The sequence below is a fragment of the Catharus ustulatus genome, chromosome W (genome assembly GCF_009819885.2).
Source record: "Catharus ustulatus isolate bCatUst1 chromosome W, bCatUst1.pri.v2, whole genome shotgun sequence".
Lineage (NCBI taxonomy): Eukaryota > Metazoa > Chordata > Aves > Passeriformes > Turdidae > Catharus > Catharus ustulatus.
Genome location: NC_046261.2, coordinates 5,532,284 through 5,549,511, shown reverse-complemented (window position 1 = coordinate 5,549,511; position 17,228 = coordinate 5,532,284). Strand labels below are relative to the sequence as shown.

The 17,228-nt window shown below is 45.8% G+C and overlaps 1 protein-coding gene across 6 annotated transcripts in view; it reads right to left on the bottom strand.

The window, feature by feature from the left end:
• The window catches only part of LOC117005044 (BDNF/NT-3 growth factors receptor-like), a 333,795-nt gene that overhangs the window by 51,615 nt on the left and 264,952 nt on the right, over nt 1-17,228 (bottom strand). For all 6 annotated transcript variants that reach the window (XM_033076269.1, XM_033076272.1, XM_033076273.1 and 3 more), the window contains one exon: nt 1,652-1,886. In XM_033076269.1, the coding sequence (XP_032932160.1) occupies nt 1,652-1,886 (235 nt within the window). The remainder of the gene's footprint in view (nt 1-1,651; nt 1,887-17,228) is intronic.

The following is a 17,228-nucleotide window of genomic DNA, read 5'->3' as shown; positions in this document are numbered from 1 at the left end:
ATCTCAGGCAACTGAAGAACTGTTATTCCTTAACCTCGTGCCCCACGTTGGGCACCAAGATCTGTCCCGGTTTAAAGGGACAGTATTACCAGGGAAAGGAAATTCAGGAACTCTCAGGCACAAAAAAGGTATAGGTTGGGAATAACAGTTCTTTACTGATATATTTATAAGACAAACAAAAACAGTATCAGCTATATGAAAGAAAAAACCAGTGACAGAACAGAACGGAATTCAGTCCCAGTCCCTTTTTCAGTCACCGATGGCTCTCCGATGGAGCAGGGCAGGTGACTTCTCAGTCGCGGCTGCTGCAGGGGCAGGGGCAGGGGCGAGGTGGCCTCCCCGCCCCAGGTAGAAGAAAGGGTGAGGAAGGAACTCTGCTCACCGTGGGCGTCCCAGTTCCCAGTTGTTCAGAGGAAGCAGGAAGCTTTAGCAGTCCAAATCCAAGAAGCCTGATCCCAACAGGAGAAAAGGAACCTCTCTCCTCGAGTTCGGCCGGCGAGTTGTAAGAGTTCCCCTACCCCCAGTGTCCTCTTACTTGCCGAAAACAAAAGCAGGCCTCCACCTTTCCCTAATGGGGTCAGGAGGTTACTTCAGTTATTCCTTTGTCTCCAGCTCTTAATGGCTAATAGGAGAGCCATCCCGGCTAGCTTAACATAATAATGGGAAAAATTTCTAAACCTCACCAACCCACAACAATTAGTAACAAGTGATGTGGAAGGCAGGTACAGAGAATGTGTTTAAAGAGTCTGGATAGCTTGTTACAGGATACAGCTCTAGCATTTATAAACTAATAGCTTGGCCATGGATTGCCTCCCCCATGCTACAAAAACCTCATAGCTGCCGCTATTACTCCAGTTCCAATCATGAAGTTGCACACATGGTATTGAACAGCAAATGCTGTAAACTACATGACTTACCACATAGTACAGACAACATTAGCAACAATAATCAGTGTATACAGTCCTGTCTATCCTAGGGATCCTAGAAGCCTTTTGCAAACTTTACATATCATTTTATGACAACTGAGCTCAGGGAAAATGGCCAGGGCCAGAATATGACCAAGCACCATGGTCTTATTCACCACTGAGTTACAGTCCTCACTAGAGTGACACAAACAGTGCCATAAACATTAAGACTAATGAATTGGCTTAAAGCAATAAATGCTTGCTGTCAACAAGTAAAATTCCTGTTCCATCCAGTGCTGCTGACCATTATATCTATTTAGGTAAACTGAAACATACAAAAATCAAGTTGCAATTTACATTTGTTTTAGAAATGTGTAAGAAAATATTTTAAATCTGGGTGTTGAGCCAAATTTGAGTACCTTTTTTCTGTTGCTTCTTTACTACAGCCAAACATGCCAAATTTCTGCCTAGAGACTGTTGTATGATTTATTATTAGAAAAGAAAACTAACACATGTAAACAACAGGGCATGCCAATCTTATTCTGATTCAACTCAATCCAAAGTTACCAAAACTAATACCAAACTGAGTTAAATACCATTGATGTTTACTCAGAACCAGTTTTTCCATATGCCAGCCCCTAAATCATCTCAGAGACTGTCCAGTGTAAAAGTAGAATCAGTCACATGAATGCAGTAAAATGACTGAACAAAATCTTCATTATTACTGATTATAGCAGTTCACTTACCCTATAGTAGTCTCTGCTGTACACATATCTAGACATCCCAAAATCCCCAATCTTCACTAGCAGGTTCTCAGCAACCAGGCAATTCCGGGTAGCAAGATCCCGATGCACGAAGTGCTGTGATGCCAAGTAAACCATACCAGCTGCAATTTGCTGGGCAATGTGAATCATCTGAGATTGAGTCAACTCAGCAGGATGGTTGCCTTCTGCCATCAGTACTGCATCTGGTCCATGTGTCCTGCACCAAAATACAAACCAATGAGGTAATAGGCCACTTGTAAGCTAGAGAAGTGAAAGGCATCAGTGGACTCTAAACCACAAATTTTTCTCACTCAAATATAATGAAAAAAAGGACTATAAATTAATTGATGAAATAGGAGAGAATTTACCACCTGAATTTTTTTCCTTAACTGTTTTCTTTCATGGCGAGAAAGACAGGTGATTTAAAAAATGCTACACGATGGGTAAAATTGTTTAGGAAAATAAGGCAGGTGGTTTATAACAATATATTTCCATCCTAAACCATCACCTTTCTCCTGTTCTGTTCCAGTAACTTCCTAGCTAAATTTCTTCTCAGTCACTGTACTAGTTTGAAAACAAAGCAGTGGGAGATTCCAAGTCAGAACTACAATTAAATAGGAAAATTGAAATAAAGGCAGTACACAGGCTTAAAATGACAGTCAGGATACAACCTGACACTCTGTTGGTCAGGGTGGTGGCAGCAGTCTGTTTAAATGGTAACTGCAGTCCTGTTGAAGTGATCGATGTGGTTCTGTTGAAGCAGTGCTCCTGTAGAAGGATGTGGTCTTCCTCTGAAGGTCCAGTGGTAGTTATGTAGCTCTTGTCCTCTGAAAATCCAACAGGTAAGGCTACTTGTGGTATTCCAAACCTCAGATTATATCCAGGTAGGAATGCTTGGTTCCTCCCCCTGGGGGGAGCATTTCATAATGGGATGATGTAATTTTATGAGTTATGCAGTGAGACTTGATGGCCCATTAACAGAAGATAGCCCGGAGAGGGGGTTTTCAGGGATGAGTCATGGAAGAGATAAGGAACACTGCCCCACCCGTTTTTAACAGCTTACATAGATGGTAATAGAATACATATTTTTGGTTACATCTTACAATGTAACCTGAGACATTATCCACCCCTTAGTCTATTACCATCTACGTCATACCCAAATCAATACCCTTTTTAAACTCTACAATGAAACCTTACACATGGTTCTCACTTAACATTAGGTCTCCTTGTGGTTCACAACAGGTTTCCTCATCTTTCTGCATTACCCACCAAGTGCAACCAGGTCCTTGAGCAAAACCAGTCCCACAGATAAGTTTGCCTTTGCCTGAGGTGGGACTAATCCAAACACTCTCTTAAATACCTCTTGTGTACCACAGAGACTTTATCTCCATTCACTGAGTGCAAATGGTTCAGACTGGGCAGGACCAGTTCGATTGATGGACCCTCGAGTTTTGACCATCAAGGTGTCAGTTGCTAAATTCAGTTCACAATTTTTGAAGGTCTCCCAGTCAAGTGCCTTCAGGGTGGTCTTAAGTAGTCCATTGCACTGTTCAACTTTCCAAGCAACTGGTGCATGATAAGGGATATGATACATCCATTCAGTACCATGTTCTTTGCCCCAGGTGTTTATGAGACTGTTCCAAAATGGGTCCCATTGTCCGACTCGATTCTCTCAGGAGTGCCATGTCTCCACAGGACTTGCTTTTCCAGGCTCAAGATGGTGTTCTGAGCAGTAGCATGAGGCACAGGGTTGGTCTCCAACCATTCAGTGGTGGCTTCCACCATGGTAAGCACATAGTGCTTGCCTTGGCAGGTTTGGGGAAGGGTGATGTAGTCAACTTGCCATGTTTCCCTGTACCTATACTCTGACCACTGTCCACCATACCACAAAGGTTTCACTGGCTTGGTCTGTTTGATTGCAGCACAGGTCTTGCAACTGTGGATGACCTATGAGATACTGTCCATAGTTAGGTCCACCCCTCGGTCATGAGTCCATTGGTATGTTGCATCTCTCCCCTGATTTCCAGAGACATCATGGGTCAAACGAGCTAGAAATAATTCTCCCTTGTGCTACCAGTCCAGATCCACCTGTGATACTTTCACCTTGGCAGCTCCATTCACCTGTTCATCGTTAAAATGCTCTTCATTAACCCAACTCTTAGGCATGTGTACATCCATATGTCAAACCTTCACAGTCAGGTTCTCCACCCGGGCAGTGATGTCCTGCCAAATCTCAGCAACCCAGATGGGTTTCCCTCTGCACTGCCAGTTGGCCTTTCTCCAGCAATCCAGCCATCCCCACAGAGCATTAGCTACCATTCACGAGTCAGTGTAGAACTAGAGCCTCGGCCTCTTCTCTCATTCAGCAATTTCCAATGCCAACTGGACAGCTTTAAGCACTGTGTTAAAAACTACGATGTAATGTTGGCTTTCACATTTATGTATTAGCTTTTCCATGCTGGTATTGACCATAAATATTTGGATATAGTACAATGTATAATTCTATTTAGCTGTTAGTTAGTGTAACATAATCTGTTAGTTCAAGTATGTACCACATAGTTTATAGAAATAGTGATGTGATGAATGCATTATATCGTAGGCCTTAGCAAAACCACAAAATGTTTAAAATGCTTCTATGTGACTGAAAGAATTTTGGGAAGCAATTATGTTGATTCCCACATCTGCTGACTGGCATCTCCAAGAGATAAGAAAACAGTGACAAAAGCAGAGCACCTGAGTAGAATCGTAGAAGAATTAGTTAAGCCCTTACTGGAGAATGTGGAACAACAGGATGGAGACACAAGAAGAAATAAAACATATCTCACAGGATGTCATGCAGAAAAGTTAGAGTGTAAAGAAAACAAACCAGAGTTCCTGAAACATCAAAAACTCAAAAGAATGTCTGCATAATGTATGAAGCACATGAATATGCATGTACCTCAGTAATGTAACAGTATATAAATCACACTGTCTGACTTTACCATGTGCTTTTTGGTCAAACTCCAAGGGCACCCCAGTGCTGGGTAATTTTTTTTATCCCTTATTAAACTTAAAAAAAAAAATTCCAAATTGCAAATCTTGTTTTTCTCAACTGTGACCTGGCTCAATACACCTTGTCCCTCAGTAACTTGCGCAACTTGTCATGTGGGGCTCCATACAGCAACTTTCCATTTCTGATTAGCACCTGCAATTTGGCAGGAACCATCAGTGAAGAGAGCATATAATCTTTTACTCTCCCATATCTTGGTATTTGGTGGGGCTTCCACGGCACATGTCACTTGCTCCTCCTCTTCTCCAGAAGATGATCCAAAAGTCTCACCTTCACGTCAGTGTGTTATAATTTCCACAATCCCAGGGTGATTGGGATGTCCTATCCAGGCTCGTTGTGTCATCAGCACAGTCCACTTGCTCCACATGGCATTGGTGGCATGATGCATGGAAGGAACCTTTCCCTTGAACATCCCACCCAGCACTGGTTGTTGGGGTGCCAGAAGCAGCTGCACTTTGGTGCCAATTACTTCTGAGGTAGCTCAAACCCCTTCATAAGCCAGAAAAATCTCTTTCTCGGTTGGGCTATAGCCGGCCTCATATACTTTGTATCCCCGACTCAAGAACCCGAGTGGTCGTCCTTGCGTCTCTCCAGGTCCCTTCTGCCACAGGCTCCATGAAGGACCATTCTCCCTGACTGCAGTTTAGAGGACATTCTTCACATCCTGCTCCATTCTGACTGACCCAAAGGCTACTGCATCGGCAATCTCCTGCTTAATTTGCTTGAACACTTGTTGTTCGGGGGCCCACTGCAAATCATTTCTCTTTTGTGTCATGAGATAAAGAGGTCTTACAATAGTGCTGTACTCCGGGATATGCATCCTCCATGAAGTGACTTTGGTTTACTAATTTGAGATTTTTCGGCCAATGCACTAATTAATGTTGCGGTTTAGCGTTGGCCGAATTGCTAGTGTACTTACTAGAATTATTTACTCATTTTTTGCTGTGAGATAAGATTAGGAGGAAGGTAAAATAGACTTAAACTTTAAAGGGTACAAAGAAAACTTTATTGCTAGAAACTATAAGGAAAAATATTAGGAATTAGAATAAAACTTTCAGAACACTTCTCTTCCCTCCACAACTTTTCTTTCACACTGACAATGTATGGAAACAAATCAGTCAATTTACTATTTCTAAAAATAGTTTTTTACTAATTTACTTAGGAGAGGAGGTTTTGTCTTTAATTTATGGATATTTTTTCACAAGAAACAGTTTTTTTGTGGTTTTGGTATCACAGTGAATTAGCTGTTTGGGAGAATGGAAATTTGATTATTGTGTAAAAATCTTTTTCTCAACTTACAGTTTTCCCACAACACTTATTGAGGACTGTATCAACTTATGGGGCACACTTTAAAGATTATAAAAGTTTAAACAAAACCTGTCTTTGTCTTTCAAAACAGAGGTCTTTCTTTTTCTCTTTTTTGGGGGGTAGAAGGAGTTTTCTTCTCTCTTCTTTATTTAAACTTATGAGATTACAGTAATTTCAACATCTCCTTTCTTTAGCACAAATGCCTCTGCTCATGTCTACAGTTAGAACATTTATCCGCTCCATAATACATTTTTAGGTGTTATAGGGAAACAAGAGTCTCTTTTTGTAGCTTAAAAAAGAGAAATTTTAGTTTAAGTGTGTCCCGGTTTAAAAAGACAAGTATGTGATAGGGAAGAGCAGGGCCTTCCCTTGAAATGGAGCCAATAAATCCCTCCCTCTGAATTAGTATAATTTGGAATTAAGGGGTTCTCAGGCAAAGATATGGGGATATGAATAACAGTTCTTTACTAGTATATCTAACACGACAAGCAAAACAACAACAACTATGAAATTAACAACAAACAGAACAGTAACCCTGTTCCAGTCCTTCTCGACTGCAGGCACCCTTCCCTGTGCTGCAGTTACTGGTGGTAGGGCAGGTCCCACACAGCTGCAGGGGAGCTGCGGGAGATGACAACTGTGTCCCATATGGGAAGGGTGGAGGAGAGACGCTGCTCACGGATCCTTGGGGGCAGTGTTGGTCCTGGTGCTCCAACAGGATGCTTGGAGATGGCAGACTGAAGCAGGAGACTGTCTGAGCAGGGGTGTGGGGTCCCACATCAGAAAAGGCAGCTCCTGGTGTTGGGATGGCAGGGCGAGGTTTTCCAGTGACCATCCTCCTCCAAGAACCAAAACGAGTGAGAGAGCGAGCAACTGCCCACACCTCTCCTTTACCTGCCCCTGATCTTGCGGTGTATCTCCTTCTTCCCTTCCCCCCACCCTGCAAGAGAAACTCCAAAAAGGGACAGGGACAGGGAGCCTCCCCCTGCTCCTATCACTAGCCATGTTAACTTGTCAATGAGAAAAAATTCTAGACAGAAAGGAGAGGGATAAAAAAGAAAAAAACAACCCCCAACAAAGAGTGAGGCATCTCCATCAATCCCTTCTATCTAGGACTTGACTTTTTTCCTTCTGTCTGACTTTGGTGTTTTTATGTTGTTTTTGTGAGTATTTTTATCTTGGTCCTTTTCTTTCACTTAGGAGCTAGAACAAAGTGTCTGCAAGTCTCATTCTGGGCAGTGAAAGAGTTAATATTTTGTTTGGGTAGTGGTTGGAGCAGTTGGAGTGGAGTATTTCAGGCCACGCTGGGGGCTGGACTAAGATAGTAGGGACCTAACGAGAAATGGTGGTTGCTGCTCTGGCTGCATGACTCTTTTTTGGCTTTTGTTGCATTCAATTCTAGCCACAGGCTGGAAGCCTAGTTGCTCCTCTCAAAAAATCATTTCTGTGAGTTGTCTTTAGTGCCAAACCAACAGACTCCAAAAGCCCACAGCTCCTAGAGAAGCCTGGGTTTCCTTCTTGTTGGTAGATGGGGAAATAGCAGTGATTTTGATTACATCCGTTGGGATCTGGCAATGTCCATCTTGCCACTTGACTCCTAGAAACTGAATTTCATGAGCAAGTCCCTAAACCTTACTTCGCTTAATGGCAAAACCAGCTTTCAGAAGAATATGGATAATCTTCTTTCTTGAAGACTTCCCCTGCTGTGTTCCCTCATACAATGATGTCGTCTATATATATAGATGTTCCATAACCTCACCATTTTCTACTGCAGTCTGGATCAGTCCATGGCAGATGATGGGACTGTGCTTCCACCCCTGGGGCAAATGGTTCCAGGTTTACTGCATGCCACTCCTGGTGAAGGTAAATTGGACCCTGCACTCTGCTGCCAAAGGAATGGAGAAGAAAGTATTGGCAATATCGATGGTCGTGTACCATTTTGCTGCCTTGGATTCCAGCTTGTAGTGAAGCTCCAGACTGTTTGGTATGGCAGTGCTCAGTGGTGGTGTGACCTCATTCAGGCCACGGTAATCCACCATCAGTCTCCATTCTCTGCTGGACTTACACACTGGCCATATAGGGCTGTTAAAGGGTGAACGAACCTTGTTGACCACCCCTTGCCTCTCCAGTTCACCAATCATCTTATGGATGGGAATCACAGAACCTCTGTCAATGTGGTATTGCCGATAGTGCACTGTTACTGTGACGATTAGTACTTGTTCTTCCACTTTCGGCAGTCTTATAGCACAGGGGTCATCTGAGAGACCATGCAGAGTACAGTAATTTCACGAATACAAGCCGCAGCAATTTGACAAAAATTTTGGTGGAAACCCGGAAGTGCGGCTAATAGTCGGGGGCGGCTAATATGTGAATAATTTTCTGACATTTACAACCCCAGACGTGCCAGCCAGGGCGCCGAGCCAAGCACCTGCCAGTAAAAGCTGGCATTCTGCGATTGTTACAGTGTTACTGTGTTGCCCTGGCTCCCTGCAGGCAGCACGGGGGGCGGGGAGAGAGGCGGGAGAGCTCTCTTCTTCCCTCCTCTGCCGCAGCCCAGGGGAGGACGGGTGGGGGGGCACGCCGCCATTGCCGCGGTTCGGGGAGGACGGGGGGGGCGCCGCCATTGCCGCGGCTCGGGGAGCCGACGAGGGCCCTGCGCCGCCATTGCCGCGGCCTGGGGAGGACGGGGGAGGGGCGCACCGCCATTGCCGCGGCTCAGGGAGCCGATGGGAGCCCCGCGCAGCCATTGCCGCGGCTTGGGGAGGAGGCGGGGTACTTTGTCCACGCCCGCCGCCGGCGCCACGGGCGCGGGAAAGCTCCGTCCCCGCCCGCCGCCGCTGCCGTAGGAGCGGGGGAAGCTCCGTCCCTGCCTGCCACCGCGGGGCAGCGTCAACCCGGGGTGACCGAGCCCAGTGGCAGCGGCGGTCGGCCCCGAGCGGCAGCACCGGACTGGGCCACCTGGCCCTGTCAGCAGCCCCTAGCGAGCCGAACCTGCACAGCCTTAGCTCAGTCAGTAAACCTCGCCCTCCCGCGGTTCTGTTACTAATTGCACGCGGGTCCTCGCTGCGAACGACAGAGCGGCTTATATTCGGGTGCGGCTTATTTATGGACAAAAACCGAAATATTTGCCAACACCCAGAGATGCGGCTTATACTCAGTGCGGTTTGTATTCGTGAATTTACTGTACTCAGTTGTCTGATGTCTTTTGTCTCTAGAGCAGCTATTTCAAAAGCCCAGTGATGCCCTTTTGGGTCTTTGAAATACCCAGTTCTGAGATAGTCTATGCTGAGGATGCATGGGGCCTCTGGGCCAGTCACGATGGGGTGTTTCTGCCACTCGTACCCAGTTAAACTCACTTCAACTTCCAGTATGTCCAGCTGCTAGGATACTTCTGTCACTCCAGATCCAATTGTCCCTTTCCTCTTTCCTCTACCTGGCTAGAGGCAGGGCTCCTCTAATCCTGGTCATGGTACACATTGCTCTCCTCCTGTAAATGTGTTCCTGAGGTCCCTTCAAGAGAATTGGTCACATTATTGCTCCTATACAGTCTGGAATTCTCTCCATGAGAGACCAGAGCAGTGTTGACCCTAGATGAGTTTCTTGTGGTAGATGATCCTCTTTTCAATTCATCCTCCTGGGCTTCTAAGGAGGAGGTGGGTTTCCCATCCGACTTCCTCATGTCTTCTTCATGTTCCTGAAAGAAAAACCAGAGGTTGGCTTGTGGAGTGTATCCTCTCTCCCTGGTTGCAGGTCTCCTCCTAATGGCAGAGACACTTGTTGGTTCTAGCGAGATGTGATAAATTCCTTCCTTAAACTCCTTTCTCAGTTTCTGATGGCCCTCTTCAGTCAAACTCCAGATATGCTCTGCCAACTTTGTTTCCAGGGATGAGACATGGGTGCGTAATGGTGCAGTAAGCGTCCTCGTAAATTCTTAGTTTGTTGACCAATGTGCCCACCCTGTCCTCTCCTTCCCTCCATTGCAGCGTCACTAGGTAACAGGAGTATATGTCTGGTCCAAGCCATGCGAATCTCAACCATATTTGCGATGTGCATTGGACACCATGTGGGCTCTTAGAAAACTCTTGTCTTCTGAGCAAATGATCTCCAGCACAACCAATTCCCTTAGGCATCAGATACCTTGTTCCATTGTGCTCTATTTCTCATGTTGCACATAGAGGTCTTCTTCACAAAGGTATTTGTCCCTTACACTCGCCAGCAGTACCACCAGAGGCTGAGAGTTTCCTGGGTTCTCCTGATCCCCTGGTCAATGACCACATCCCAGGACAGGGGTCCCAGTTGCCTGGCCTCACTTCCATCTAGAATGGTGTCATGGCGTCCCTGGTGCAGAGCAACTGGGTCAGGATGGACTCATTCATCTGAAAGGTAAAGTCCCTCCACAGGTCACGCATCTCAGCCAGGGATAGAGACTGAGTGATGATCTCCGGCTCTGTCTCTTCTGCTAGGAGCAAAGGTCCAGCCGCCTCCTTGTCAAACACTATGCCGACTAATTTGCTCTTGGATTTCTTTTTCTGAACGGGGACAACTGCTACCGGCTTAGGCTGTCCTGGCTCAGTGATGGTTTGTGTGGAGATGTTGACTGCTCTTTTGGTTCCTTTTCTCTCTGTGACAGTTTGCATAGACATGGTGCCTGTTACTTTGCTGCTTTTCTGTCAATGATTGAGAGAGAGATGGGAAATACTGACTGGTGATCAGAAACTGAATTTACTGTGAGCTACATATGCTTATATACCATTCAAGGAAGGCTAGTAATTTTTTATTACATGGATTGGTGTCCTGGTTTGAAAGACAGGTGTCTGTTAAGAAAGGCAGGAGCCTTTCTTTGAAATGGAGAATGTAAATCCCCTCCCTCCAAATTATTATAATTTTGAAATTAAGGGGCTCTCAGGCAAAGATATGGGAAAAAGGAAAAAACAGTTCTTTACTAGGAAAATTAAAATAGAAATACAGTATTACAAACTCCAAACCCAAAACACTGAGAAAGTCAGAATACAACCTGGTACCCCATCAGTCAGAGTGTTGGTAGCAGTCCAATTAAATGGTGGCTGCAGTCCTCCTGGAGCGACAGATGTGGTTCAGTTGAAGCAGGGTTCCCGTAGAAGGTGCAGTTTTCCTCCAAAGGTCCAGTGATGATGTGTAAAGGTCCAGTTTCCCTCTGGAATCCAGTGACAAAAGACTGCTTTGGTGTCCAGTTTTTATCTTGGTAAGAAATGTTGGGCTCTTTTCCCTGGCTGGACCATCTCCCAATGGGATGATGTAATTTTATTAGTCATACAGTGGGACTCAATGACCGATTAACAGCCAATATCTTCCTGGAGGAAGGATGGGTTGTGGAAAAGATAAAGATGACTGCCCCACCTGGTTTTAACAGATGACCCATTAGCAGAGCATATCTCCCATGGAGATGAGGATCATTGCCCCACCTGGTTTCAACAGATGGTGATAGAATAGATACCTTTTATCACATCCTGTATTGCAACCTAAGACATTATCCACTCTTCATTCTATTACCATTTGCATAATGAAACCTTACACAAAGTTCTCACTTAAGATTAGGTTTCCCTGCAGTACACAATGGGTTTCCTCATCTTTCTGCATTACCCACCAAGTGTAACCACGTCCTTGAGCAAAGACAATTCCACAGATGGGTTTGTCTTTGCCCGAGGTGGGACTAATCCAAACAGTCTTTCTTAAAATACCTTTCATGTGTACCACAGGGACTTTATCTCCATCTACTGTGTGCAAGGGTTCAGACTGGGTCAGAGCAGCTCAGTTGATGGACTCTCGGGTGTTGACTATCCAGGTGGTCTTTGCTAAGTTCGTTTTCCAATTCTTGAAAGTTCTCCCACTAAGTGCCTTCAGGGTAGTCTTGAGTAGCCTGTTGCACCATTCAACTTTTCCAGCAGTTGGTGCATGGTAAGGGATATGATATATCCATTCAATACCATGTTCTCTGGCCCAGGTGTTGATAAGGCCATTTTGGAAATGGATCCTGTTGTCTGACTCGATTCTCTCAGGGGTACCATGCCTCCAAAGGACGTACTTTTCCAGGCTCAAGATGGTGTTCAAAGCAGTAGCATGAAGCACAGGGTATGTCTCCAACCATCCGGTGGTGGCTTCCACTATGGTCAGCATGTAGTGCTTGCCTTGACAGGTTTGAGGCAGTGTGATGTAGTCAATTTCCAGGCCTCTCCATACTTATATTTGGACCATTGCCCACCATACTAGAAGGTCTTGACCCACTTTGTCTGCTTGATGGCAGCACACGTCTCACAGTCATGGATAACCTGAGAAATAATGTCTATGGTTAAATCTACCTTTCGGTCTTGTGCCCACTTATAGGTGGCGTCTCTGTCCTCATGACCTGAGGCATCATGGGCCCATCGAACCAGGAACAACTCTCATTTATGTTACCAATCTAAGTCTATCTTTGACACCTCTATCTGTGCAGCCTTATCTACCTGCTCGTTGTGTCGGTGCTCTTCATTAGCCCGACTCTTTGGGACATGGGCATCTACATGACAGACTTTCACAGGTAGCTTCTCTACCCAAGTGGCAATGTCTTTCCACTCATCAGCAACTCAAATTGTTTTTTTTTTTTTACATTGCCAGTTAGCCTTTTTTCACTCATCAGCCAACTTTACAGAGCATTGGTTACCATCTATGAATCGGAATAAAGGTAGAGCTTTGTTTACTTCTCTCTTTCAGCAATGTCCAGGGCCAGCTGAACAGCTTTGAGTTTAGCAAGGTGACTTGATCCACCTTCTCCTTCAGTAGCTTGTGCAATCTGTCATGGGGTTCCATACAGCTGCTTTCCATTTCTGGTTCATCCACATGATGCAGCAGGAACTGTCAGTGAAAAGAGCATAGCATGCCTCATCTGCTAGCAGTTAGTTATACGGTGGGGTTTCTTCAGCCCGGGTCACTTGTTCCTGCTCCTCTTTGTCAGTAAGACCAAAATTTTCACCTTCTGGACAGTTTGTAATTATCTCCAAAATCCCAGGGTGATTTGAGTTTCCAATATGGGCACGCTGCATAATGAGGGCAATCCATTTGGTCCATGTAGTGCCAGTGGCATAGTGGGGAGAGGGAACTTTTCCTTTGAACAGCCACCCTAGCACTGGTAGTTGGGGTGCCAGAAGTTGTGTTTCTGTGCCAATCACCTCTGAGGCAGATTGAAGTCCTTCATAGGTGGCCAAGATTTTCTTTTTCTGTTGGAGTGTAGTTGACTTTGGACCTTCTGTAACTCCGGCTCCAGAATCCCAGATGTTGACCTTGAGTCTCACCAGGCACCTTCTGCCAAAGACTCCAGGACAGTCCATGGTTCCCAGCTGCAGAGTAAAGCACATTCCTCACTTCTGGTCCCGTCCTGACTGGGCTAAGGGCTACTGCATGAACCATCTCCTACTTGATTTGGGTGAAGGCTTGCTGCTGCTCAGGGTCCCAGTGAAAATCGTTCTTCTTGCGGGTAACCAGGTAGAGAGGGTTCACAATTTGGCTGTACTCAGGAATGTGCATTTTCTAAAAACCTATGGAACCTAGGAAAGCTTGTATTTCCTTCTTGCTGGTAGGTGGAGGCATTGTGATTATTTTATTGATGATGTCAGTGGGGATCTGGTGCTGTCCGTCATGCCACTTTACTCCTAGGAACTGGATCTCACGAGCTGGTCCTTTGACTTTGCTCTTTTTAATGGAGAAACCGGCTCCCAGTAGAATCTGGATGATCTTCTCTCCTTTCTCAAATACCTCCACTGCCGTGTTCCCCCACACAATGATGTCATCGATGTACTGCAGATGTTCTGGAGCTTCACCCTTTTCCAGTGCAACCTGGTTCAGTTCATGGCAGATGGTGGGGCTGTGTTTTTACCTCTGGGGCATTTGGTTCCAGGTGTACAGCACGCCCCTCCAGGTGAAAGCAAACTGAAACTGGCACTCTGCTACCAGAGGAATGGAGAAAAAATGCATTTGCAATGTCAGTGGTGGCATACCACTTTGTTGATTTGGACTCCAGCTCGTACTGGAGTTCCAGCACATCCGGCATGGCAGTGCTGAGTGGTGGAGTTACTTTATTCAGGGCACGATAGTCCACAGTTGTTACCATGTGTTGTGGGTTGGCGAGGTTTAGAAATTTTTCCCATTATTATGTTAAACTAGCCGGGATGGTTCTCCTATTAGCCGTTAAGAGCTGGAGACAAAGGACTAGCTGAAGCAATGATGGCCCATTAGGGAAAGGTGGAGTCCTGCTTTTGTTTTCGGCAAGTAAGAGGACACTGGGCGTAGGAGAACTGGTACAGCTCGCCGGCCGAACTGGTGGAGAGAGGTTCCGTTTCTCCTGTTGGGATCAGGCTTCTTGGATTTGGACTGCTAAAGCTTCCTGCCTTCCTCTGAACAACTGGGAACTGGGACGCCCACGGTGAGCAGAATTTCCTTCCTCACCCTTTTTCTTCCACCTGGGGCGGGGAGGCCACCTGGCCCCCTCCCCTGCCCCTGCAGCAGCCGCGACCGAGAAGTCGCCCGCCCTGGTCCATCGGAGAGTCATCGGTGACTGAAAAAAGGGACTGGGACTGAATTCCATTCTGTTCTGTCACTGTTTTTTTTTCTTTCGTATAGCTGATGCTGTTTTTGTTTGTCTTATAAATATTTCAGTAAAGAACTGTTATTCCCAACCTATACCTTTTTTGTGCCTGCGAGTTCCTGAATTCCCTTTTCCTGGTAATACTGTCCCTTTAAACCTGGACACCATGTGTGGTTCCTGGAGCGGTGACAGTCACAGTAACATGGTAACTTTCTTAGATGAGCAAGAAAGAGCATTTATTGAAAGAAATCATGGATTTAAATAGTGTACATTGTGATAAACAATTTACAGACATTTTATTGGACAGAGGAGAAGACACCCCTTAGAAATACAGTCTTTGAGACTAGTCGCGTACAGCACAGGTGTTATATCTTTGTTTTGTATTTGTGTCCTTGACGAGCCTGAGAGCAAAGCTCATCCAGCCTGGGAAAGAGTCCTGGCTGCTTTCTCCTAGGCCTCAGACAATCGACCACACACAATCAATTTCCATTCTCCGTCAGGGTTGCGCACGGGCCAGATGGGGCTGTTGAAGGGTGAGTGGGTTTTGCTGACCACCTCTTGGCTCTCCAGCTCAGGGATCATCTCGTGGATGGGGATCACGGCATCTCGATTTGTCCAATACTGCTGGTGGTGCACTGTCAAGGTGGCGATTTGTGCTTGTTGCTCTTCCAGCTTCAGGAGTCCTACTGCAGATGGGTTTTCTGACAGTCCAGGCAAGGTGTTCAACTGCTTAATGCCCTCTGTGACTACAGTAGCTATTCCAAAATCCACCTGAGTCTTTCCAAGAAATCAATCAAAAAGAATCCTCCCCAACTCCCCTTTTACAGTGGGATGGGAAACTAGGTCCTTGCACAAAAACAATCCCGCAGAAGTTTTGCCTTTTCTTGAGGCAGGACTAATCTAAACTGTCTTCCCTACCATGTACCTCATATGCACCAGAGACTTTATCCCCTTCTGTAGTATGTGGAGGTTTTGATTTGGCAGGGCTAGCTCAATTGGTAGAGCTTCTAGTGTTAACTAACCTTATGGCCTTCACTAAATGTAGATCCCAGTGTATGAATATCCCAGCATCCACTGGGTTCAATGCAGTTTTCAACAGTCTATTGTATCGTTCAATTTTCCCAGAGGCTGGTGCATGATAAGGAATATGATACACCTACTCAATCCCCAATTCTCTGTTCCAGGTGTCTATGAGGATGTTTTTGAAATGAGCCCCATTGTTCGACTCAGTTCTTTCAGGGTTACCATGTCACCATAGGACTTGCTTTTCAAGGCCCAAGATGGTGTTCCAGACAGTGATGGGAGGCCCAGGGAAGTCTTGAGCCATGTAGTGTTTTTTTCCACCATTGTCAGCATGCAGTGCTTGCCTTGAGGGGTTTGTGGCAGTGTGATGTAATCAATCTGCCAGGCCTCCCCATATTTATATTTTGACCATCATCGCCCATACCAGCGAGACTGTAGCCATTTGTCCTGCTTGATTACAGTGCATGTTTCACAGTTTTGGATAACCTGGGAGATCATGTTCATGGTTAAGTTCAGCTCTTGATCATGAGTCCATCTGTTTGTTGCATCTCCTCGCTGATGACCTGAGGCATCATGGGCCCACTGAGCCCGAAATAAATCACCCTTATGTTGCCAGTCCAGATCCACCTCAGACACTTTAATCTTGGCAGCGTAATCCACCTGTTTGCTGTTGCGATGTTCTTCACTAGCCCTACTCTTGGGTACATGTGCATCTACATGGTGTATTTTTATAGCCAACTTCTCTACCCAGGCAGTAATGACTTGATGCATTCAGCAGCCTAGATGGATTTCCCTCTACACTGTAAATTGATCTTTTTTCATTAATCTAGCCACCCTGTTGGAGGTTAGGATTTTTCCTTTTTTTTTTCTATCTCACTGAATTTTGTTGTATTTGTTGCTAAGATATGTTAACTACCAATACTTAGGAGACAAAAGAAATTGCCAAGGTGGGGGGAAGGGGGCAGCTGGCTACTCTCCTACCTGAGGGGCTTTCTTTTTGGAAGGACAGAGATACAGCAAGATTTTGGCTGGGAGGTGAGGGGTTGGGCTTAGCTGCTAACTCTCTCACTCTTGGGGTGGGGAGCGAACAGTTGAGCTGCTGCGTACTGCCAGGAGAATTCACTGCCACTGTGGAGTCCAGCCTTGTACTGCTTCTTCCTTACTGTGGGTGAGCTTTTGCTGATATGAGCAGCCATTGCACTGGGACCTTATTAACACCCTATCTCACTGAAAAGGACCCTCACCATCTACCTGGATGCCTCAGGAGAAAACTCGGGACCCCAAGCCCCTCGCCCTCTGCAGGAGCCTCTTCTGGCTGGGTTTCAGAGCCTGGCCCCACTGTTTTTCTGCCACTGCTCTGGATTCTTCATTACACTGTAACCCAGCATCCTGTGCCTGCCGGGACACCCTGCAGATCCTGCTATGGTTCCAGTTTTTGTTACATTTTGTTTCCCACTCTGGGGTCTGCTCATCTCTGCCATTCCTGCTTGCTGCTTCCGAGGTTCCTGCTACAGTTCATTTCTCTACACCCACCATTACCCAAGTGAGCGAGGTGACTGAGCTTGCACCACAACGCCCCCTGTAGC